At 44.6% G+C, this 8,907-nt stretch overlaps 1 protein-coding gene and 1 long non-coding RNA gene across 2 annotated transcripts in view; one reads left to right on the top strand and one right to left on the bottom strand.

Moving 5' to 3' along the window:
- Positions 1-1,051: 1,051 nt before the first annotated feature.
- On the top strand, positions 1,052-4,082 carry LOC106148929. Its single transcript, XR_001234711.1, has 2 exons — positions 1,052-3,253; positions 3,866-4,082. It is a non-coding gene; the product is annotated as an uncharacterized LOC106148929 (long non-coding RNA).
- Positions 4,083-7,791: 3,709 nt separating this feature from the next.
- The window catches only part of Anxa3 (annexin A3), a gene marked incomplete at its 5' end in the record, with an annotated part of 62,782 nt that continues 61,666 nt past the window's right edge, over positions 7,792-8,907 (bottom strand). The window contains 1 exon segment of the mRNA XM_013516133.1: positions 7,792-8,141. Coding sequence (XP_013371587.1) covers positions 8,082-8,141 — 60 coding nt within the window. The 3' untranslated portion in view covers positions 7,792-8,081.

Genomic DNA, 8,907 nt, shown 5'->3' with positions numbered 1-8,907 from the left:
TTTCTTCTAATCTCTGTCTTCAAATCGCCTACCAATCAGTTCCTTTAATATCCAGATCAAAGGTCACATTCCCAACAAGTCCATATCTCAATAACCCTTCAAATGAGTTCTAGGCGACTTGCAATAACCAAACTTTATTATACGCCATACAAAATATTTCAAAATTATTAAGTCATTTAACTGTTAAAATGTAGAAAAACAACATAGAAAATGAGTCAGCTATCCACCTAGTGCCCAGAGATAATCAGTTACCATCGTCATGCACATTTTTTAAGTCTTTCTGGTTTGATCGTTCTCATTGTTTTGTCAACTCACTCTTCTACCATTTAGGAAAATATCAGAAGCACCTCTGTTATGTGTGTCTCTGCTTCTCCCTCGCCCTTTACCTCTACCCACTGCAGCGGCGCACTGTAGCCCACAGTGTTTTTCATAGCACTGCAAGAGTCACATCACATCTTACCTCAGCTAATGACACACAGCTGCCATTTACATCGTGCTTGCTGTCACTCTACTTACCTGTATCGATTCACTTAATCTTTGTAATCCTCGGTGTTGGTTTAATTACTATCTTCCAAACTTCACAGATAAGGACAGTGAGGCATAAAGACTTTAAGTAATTTGTCCATGATTATGCAGTTAATAACTCTAGGCTGGAATTTGAACCTGAGTTAGGCTGACTCCAGACTGATCTCTATACTCTAACTGTTTGCAACGGAGCAGCGAGTAATCAGCAGTTCCTCCCATGGTCTGACCCTTTCATTTTGCAAGTTGCAAACAACAGTGTGAAAATTTTGTCCAAGGTCAACCAGCTGCTTCTACCACAATCAGCAACCCCCACCCCCACACTGCCCTTGCTAATTAGCTGAGTATCTGTCTTTACTCTCCCTTCCTCAGTCCTTGGAGCCAGGGTCATACAGCTTTATTCATCTTTATAACCCCGTCCTGTGGCACAGTTCCTGGACTGTGGTTACCACGCAAAATAAATGTGGAAAGAATAAAAGGCTTTGTTTTGATTGGTAGCAACCAAAGAAAATATTTTGCATGAAGCGATCAGTTAACACCCGTGTAAATAGAGTGCACTAGGTCTGATCTGGGTTTTCCCTTGTGGACTTGGCTCTCCAACACAACACAAAACAAGAAGGTAAATTTGTCCACGTTGGAAATCTGTACTCCGTCTGAGGTAGGTGGCCGGGGGCACCAGCAGAGGCCAGCTGTGCTGTGGAGCACTGGTGTTCTCATAAGGGAGGTGTGAATCTGGGCTGGAGCCTTTGTTCTCCCCCATCTCCTACCCACTGCCCTGCTCCAGTGTTGGAGCTGACTTTATTTCAATGTCCTTTTCCACATGTATCCTGTCTGATGCTTGGCACTGTGTCAACAGGCAAATCGCATCTGTTGTGTCAGAGCAACACCGGGACCCTGCGAGTCACCTTGCATCATTATTAACTGCCACGTCCCGTTAGACAGAGCTGGTGTCAGAAGAGGATACATGTGGGTTTCACAGCCAGTTCTCTCTAATGCATGGTTGGGTTTAAAGACACAGACAGCTGAATGGGCTGTCTTGGTTTGGGGTTTCCTTTTATGGTCTCCCACAGCAGCCATTCAGGGTCCCTCCACTGGGTAACCCTCCAACTCATCTGAAATCCTCCTATGCTTTACTTTTGACTCTGTAAAATCTGCGGAAATAGGCCCACTCTGAATCAGCCTCTGAGAACAGGGCTCATCCTGGTGGGTAAAGCTAGCAAAAGCTGAGTTTGTTGTAATGGAGGAAATAGCACCAGGAAAAAGGCCGGAGCACAAAGCAACCAACACTCATTAGGCCCGCACTGTCCCATGGGAGACATACATAAGTGGCTGGGAAGCAGCTGAATCTGTCAGTTTGTTGGGGGTGGCTCTGAAAAGATCTTTGGGATACTTTCCATGCTTCGTAAAACACAAGGCTTCATAGGCAGGAAATTGCCAAGAGGTCTGCTTGATCCTCATTCCTAATTATACACTGGAAGGGAGCTTTTCAACATCAAAAAATTCCCCCAGTGAATGAGCAGAAGCTATTGTAGGTCTTTCAAACAGAGCCAGAGAACAATGGCTAACACTGATTGAGCACTTTAACGTGCTCAGACACTGCGCTGGTGCTAACAGAAATCCCACACCTGTTCTCAACCCAAAATGCTATTTCCATCCTGGCTTTTCCAACAAGGAAACTAAGGCACGGAAAGGTTGACGGGCAGCAAAGAAGCTAGGGAAGCCATCTTCTCATCTGAAGTAAACACATTTGACACTGAAACTGGTTTCATTGAGTATTTTCCCAGAGATGTCCAAGGCCAGTCTTAGAGATACTACTACGTGCTGTACTTTTTTATTCTTCCAATGCCTATTGAACACTTACTGTCGGCTAATCACTGGGCAAGGCTATAGGAATTTAATTATTAGTAAGTAATTTCTATTGAGTTAAATTCTCTATGTGCTTAATCTCATTGATTGTCACAACTATGTTAGGTAGGTACTATCATGATCATGTAAAGGATGATGTTTAAAAGAGGTGAAGCATTTGTCAACTATGTATTACTTCTCACACTGCTGTAATGGAGGAAGCCAGGATTTGAGCTCAGTTTGATCTGACCCTTTTAGGGTCAGACCAATGCATGAAAGACAAAGTAAAATTACAGCAATTGGAGGTGATCAATATGTACACAACTGATATGGAAAAAGGAGCAGACACAGAGAAGAAAAGTTGGAATTATTATTATTTAAACATTTCTTTCTGAATGCCCTTACAAACAAGCTAGCGAATCTTCTTTCCAATATCCCCATTTGCTATTCTTGCGGTCCTTACAGACCCACTGCTCTAGAATGCAGCATACAAACCACAGTTCATCAGTCCAAGTGGGGCCCAGCTTGTGGTTTTCTCTTTTGCTGTCTTCCAGTGCTAAATCATGTAGTTAATGAACTGATTTGAATGTGCTCACTTAAGCAGGTGACCCATGGTAGAGTTAATACACACTCCATGGGAATCCTGAGACCAGAGGATTGAATTAAGCAATCTGCATGTTCTGATGAGACGGAGTTTACAGCAACAGTGAGATGCCTGGTCCATGACAAACATTCGACAGAAGACATTTCCAAATAATTCATATCGGGACCAGTTATTCCGAAGCAAGTAAAGAAGGTTTTGACATTTGGATACAAAGCCATGGGTGCACTTTGAAGTTGACCTGCCACCTTGTGGAAGTTGGAGGGAATAAAACATGGCTGTTGAGTAAGACACTGCAATAGTGATATATGGGCTAATATCTCCCTTTGTCTCGCTCTGAGCCAGGGTCTCACTATGCAGCCCCCGGCTGGTCTCCAGCTCCTGGGTCAGGTTTTCCTCCTGCCTCACAGGAGGGACAGCAGTACCTGTCCTGCTGGGTTATTTTATAATTAAAACTAAAATTTTATAATTAAAATTTCCTAATGAAATCAAGTAGCTGGCACTACAGGTGCATTCCCCTGTGCCCAGCTTACGCTAACTGTACTGAGGCCTTGGCATGTGCTACGTGCTCTGCGGAACATCTTCTAAATGTCTCTTTAGTTATAAAATCATCCTACAAAGGAGATGCTATCATGAGGAGTATGTGTCCTTGAAAGGTCATTTTCCAGAAGTCACGGATGGGGGAACCCCCATGGTGCTTCCCCCGTTCCCATCTCAGGTATGTAAGTCCTCAAATAAGTACTGAGGTTCTTAGTAGTGTCCTTAGCAACAGCCATCTGAAGAGAGCTGCGTCCTATCAGAACAGCAGCCTCCAGCGGCCCAGGACATCAAGGAGGGCGGCGGGGCGGAGGGCTCCCGGGCTTTCTTTCATCACCTCTGTTGCTTTTCTTTTTGCAGCTACTTGCTTCACTGCCCTCACACTCACGCTCAGCCAGGTTCGAAGGCCAGCTGACCTGCACCCTAAGCCTCAGCCTCCCTACCGGACAACCTTGGGCTGCCCAACCGTTTGGAGCCTACTTTCTTATTTGTAAAATGATGCGCGTAACCGAGCTCTGCTGTGGAAAATGGTACTTAAGACAAATAAATGATGTAATTCTGGGAATGAGATCTTAAATACCCAGCATGGTACTCAGAACATGGTATGTCTTCATTTCACATTTAAAACAAAAGTTGGTTGTTTTAATTACACTTTAATTCTATATCCCACTTTAATAGCATTTGACGCTTTTTGAAGTAGCTCCAATCATTTCCTGTATGTTTACAATAGTCTGGCACACTGGCAGGAAAGTTCTACTTTGTCATCTAACAGAGCATCACCCTGAATAGTTCTTGTGTGCCTGCTACAAGCAGGGCCTGGCTTCTGAGCTTGAGACACACAGCACGCTGCGTGGGCGTCCCTCTCCGTGACTGACAGGTGAGTCCCCGGGAAAGTGGGGAGGGATGCAGGCTCCTTGGTCTGTGTTGTTTCCTTACTTACTGGAGATACAGGCTGCTGCTTAGCTCTTTATTTAAGGGGGATCGTGACCTGGAGAAGTGTGCGGGGTAAGGGGCCAGAGGGAAGAGAGAAGACAAAGAGAGGGAGGGAAGAAGGGAGGAAGGGAGGGAAGAGCAAGTAAGGAATGAAGGGAGGGAGAAGAGGAGGGAGGGAGGAGGGGGAGGGAGGGAGGAAGGAATCTGGGAAAAGCACTCCGTACAGGGCCAAAATTTCTAAACTTTTCCCTAAGCCTCTCCACCTAGGAAGCTGAGACTCATGAACAGGAACGTTTCAGTAGCCACTCAAATTCACTTACATCGTTCAAATGCATAGAGTAAGAAGAACTTCACTTGTTCAGCAAGGGTTTACTATGTGCCTTTTACATGTCCAGGAAGCATGGGGAATGTAGCAGTAATGCAGCAGACAGAAATGCTCCCTTCCAACTTTCTCAGGTAGAAAATAACAGTGGCCCCAGGATGAGACAGAACCTAAGACAAGAGAGCGGTTGAGGGCCTGGATATGGGGTCTGTGGCTTGTGTTTAAATCCTGGCTTCTCCACGGCAAGTTACTTCACTATGAATTAGCAAGTACATTGTAAGGCTGCTTGGGAATCAGAATTTTAAACATACTACACTAGCTAGGCATGGTGGCGCATGCCGATAGTCCCAGCTACTGAGAGGCTGAGGCAGGAGGACTGCTTGAGCTGCAAGTTTGAGTCCAACTTGGGCAACATACTGAGAACTACTTCTAAAATATTATTAACTAATTAATTAAAAAATAAACTACACTGTTTAGCACAGTACCTGATACACAGTAAGCACTCATTCAAGGTTAACCCTGATTTACTGTTCGGCGACATACTCATTTATCAAATCACTTCAGCCAAAATTGTAGGGGCATAACTAATATCTATTTCGATTACCATGTTTGTTCAATTTTATCTCCTGAATATTCAAGTGGCTTTTTTAAATCCTTCCTTGCTAAGATTTTAATTTTAAAGACATGTTTTGTATTAATTACAGAACTTGCTAAATAGGTTCCGTCTCTAGCTTGTTTCCATACATGCCCTTTGTTATGGTTTGGACATCACCTCAATGTGCCCGCAAGGGTTCATATGCTGAGTGTGTGTGTGTGGGGGTGGTGGTGCTGGGGATAAAACCCAGGGCTTTACACATGCTAAGCACATACCCCACTAATACCCCACCCCATATGTTGACATATAAACCTCACTGCAGTACTGAGGTGGGAACTCATCCCAGTGAGGTGGTAGGGTTGGGTTAGGGTTTGTACAGTCAGGGTGGAGCCCCCGTGAGGGAAAACTGGTGGCTTCACAAGAGGAGGAAGAGAGCAGACAATCTGTGCTCTCCCTAATTCCTGTCACCTGAGCCCCAGAGCCCCCGGGACTCAGAGAACAAAGACTATCACCAGATGTGGGTATCTGGATCCCAGACTATGCACTAGTGGGGGAATGCATCTCTTTTCCTTTTCCTTTTTCTTTTTTTGAGACAGGGTCTTGCTATGTAGCCCAGGATGGCCTTGAACTTACAGCAATCCTCCTGCCTCAGCCTCCCAAGTGCTGGGATGACAGGAATACACTACTACACCTGGCTCATCTCTTTTCTTTATAAAGTTTCCCATCTTGGGTATTTTGTTATAGTAATGGGAAATGGGCCACTACGGGTTCCCTCGTCAACAAAAACTTCTAGATTGAAATCCTCCTGGAATGGTCTTCCCACAACTTGTGCTTGCTTGCAAATGATACTGCATGGTATAAGACACCTATGTGATCTGACCCCTCTGGTCACCACTCCCCTTCCCTGAGCTCCACGCCGGAGGCTTTCTGAGAAGCTGTGAAACAGCAGGCAACTTCACGGTGGTGCAAGCTCGCAGGTGCCTCCGTGAGTGTGGGTCCTAGCCCCTTGCTGCTGGTTCAGTCTGTGGCTTTAGAAGGCTGGGTTCCTGCCTCCTGCCTCAACGGCAAAAGGAAATGAGCCTCAGTCCCCTCTGTCGCACCTCACGCCCATTAACCCGGGGCCTGCTGTGTGGGAGGTGAGCTGACACCTGCTGACGAATGACTGTGATGCTGTCCGTGTCATCTGACGCTGCTTGGTCACAGCAGTGACACCTAACTGCACTTGAGCTCTTACTACTCCCAGGCACGCGGCCGAGCACCTCACAGACATCGTCTTACTTAACTGTACAGAATCCTACGACAAAGCTGGGGACTCTGGTGGTCACCATCATGTTAAAGCGGGAAAAGCTTAGGCTTCACGGGGTTTAGTGGCTCCTAACATCACTGAGTTAATTAGTGGTAAAGCAGGGAGCTAAAATGAAGCTTTCTGGACTCAATCTCTGTGCTCTGCTCCCTCACATACTCTGGACATCCTAGCACAAGATACAACTTCCTCATCCGCTGAAAGAGCTCAGAAAAGCCTCCCAGTAAACTGTACTGACTAAAAGCCCTAGACTCAGGTTATGGTTTAGATCTAAACTGCTCCCCTAAATCCTCAAGAGTGTGGAAGTGGGGGGATGATCATGGGGGGAGCAATACTCAGCAGGAGATTCACCCACTGATGAGTACAGGGGCTAAATGTGCTGCTAAGAGGAGGGGCCCGGTGTGGAGAGGCGGGTCCCTGGGGGCGGGACCCAGAAGGGTGCACCTTCCTCCCGGTTCTCTGCTTCCTGCCCACCATGACCTGAGCAGCTTCCTCCCCCGGACCCTTGCACCAGGCCAGTCCTGCCTCGGAGCCAGCGGACCATGGACTGAAGCCATGGGCCAAAATCAGCCTCTCCTCCTTTTAGCTCTGGGCCTGGGGTGCTGTGTCTCAGTGAGGAGGAAACAGACAAAGACAGCTTCTGTATCATTTCTGCAGCATGACCATTTTTGTTCCAGTCCAGACTAATTATTCCAAGTGGAATTTTTAAAAAAACATCTCATAGAACTCATGTCAGTTAAGGTATTTCTCATTACATCTCATTCAAAGATAATTTGAGAAAATTGTTTTAGAGGCATAATGTTGGAGACTTAGGGGAAAAGTACTTGATTCATCCTAAATACCCATTTTTGGGAAAGTCATATTTAGCATGAAACACCTGTTCTGATAGGAACTGTTTGGATTAATAACACTGCCCCTCCTATAGCTTGATCACAAGTAGAAAAAGCAGGCCAGGGTCACAGTACATCAGCATTTTAATTTTTTAAAAGACCTTGATTAATAAAGAAGTAGATAACAATTTTAAAAAGCAGCAACAGCTTCCACAACAAGGATGTGTTTTAAGATACTGTATCATTCGTTGTTGGCACTAGGCACCAGGCAATTTTAGTAGACTCTGAAAACAAGTAGACAAATTATGTAATAAAAGCAACAATTTTTATTACTTTGTTTTATATTTAATGATTTAGATTGTTACTTCTGAAGCAGAAATATTTGCAAATTCTTAATACCATTTAAAATTTCATTTATAATCTACTACATCATGAATGAGTTGCTCTAAAATAATTACTTTTGTTTTTGTTGCTGCTGTGGAACAAAGACAATTACTGTGAGGCAAAGAAGTTGCTGTTTTACACTTGTTGTACTTTAAATATCGTAGGAAAAGGCCTCTGTGGGAGCAGCTGAGCTTGGGAATGATCCTGACTCAGTCGTCTCCTCCGCAGATCTTCAGGAGTGCGTTTTCATAGTCTCCAGAAGTATCTGACTGCAAAGAACGGGACGAATAGAGAAGAATAAATGAGACAAAAATACTGAGCGGGCATAGATGCATCAAACCCCGCAGCCCTAGGGATTCACAGGGGGCTGAGCCCCTAACACCGTACCATTTAGCAAAATGCACCTGCGATTCCAACAGGCATTCACGCCTCAGGGTACCAGGGTACCATGCTCTAGCCTAGCATCTTCTCCCTGAGGTGTAAGGTTTAAATTCTCCCTCAGGCATTGCAACTAAATTTCAATTTAGGTTTTAAAAATTAGGTTGTAACAATTACATAGTACTAGTTTCTAACAAGTTTTAAAAGTGTACTTTTAATGATAATTAATATTTATCGAACACTTCTAGTTGCTCAATAGAGCTATAGTTCAATGCCAGAGAATGTACTTAATATGTAGGAGGCCCTGGGTTGAATTTCAGTACAAAAAAGAAAGGAGTTTACTGTGTGTTACCTGCTTTAACCCTCCTCAAAGCCCTGCAATGGGACAGGAATACTGAATATCTCCATTTAACAGGTTCTAGACCCAGAAAGCCTGCCCCTTAGCTCCAGGCTATGAAGTGGCCACATCTCCACAGGCTGTGTATATTGGTTCCTTCTTCCTGGGCCAGCCAAAAAGAGGTCTTGGTTCAGAAAAAATACCATGTGAGCTTTAACGATAAAGGGACAGAGATACTGCATTTGCCATGCAAAATATTTCATCAGAGTGAAACTTCACTTTAACCTATTACCTAAAATTCTTATATCATATTTATTTTA

The sequence above is a fragment of the Chinchilla lanigera genome, unplaced genomic scaffold, assembly GCF_000276665.1.
Source record: "Chinchilla lanigera isolate Chin_1 unplaced genomic scaffold, ChiLan1.0 scaffold00032, whole genome shotgun sequence".
Taxonomy (NCBI): Eukaryota; Metazoa; Chordata; class Mammalia; order Rodentia; family Chinchillidae; genus Chinchilla; species Chinchilla lanigera.
The sequence above is the reverse complement of the archived record's forward strand: the minus strand, read 5'-3'. Positions and strand labels throughout refer to the sequence as shown.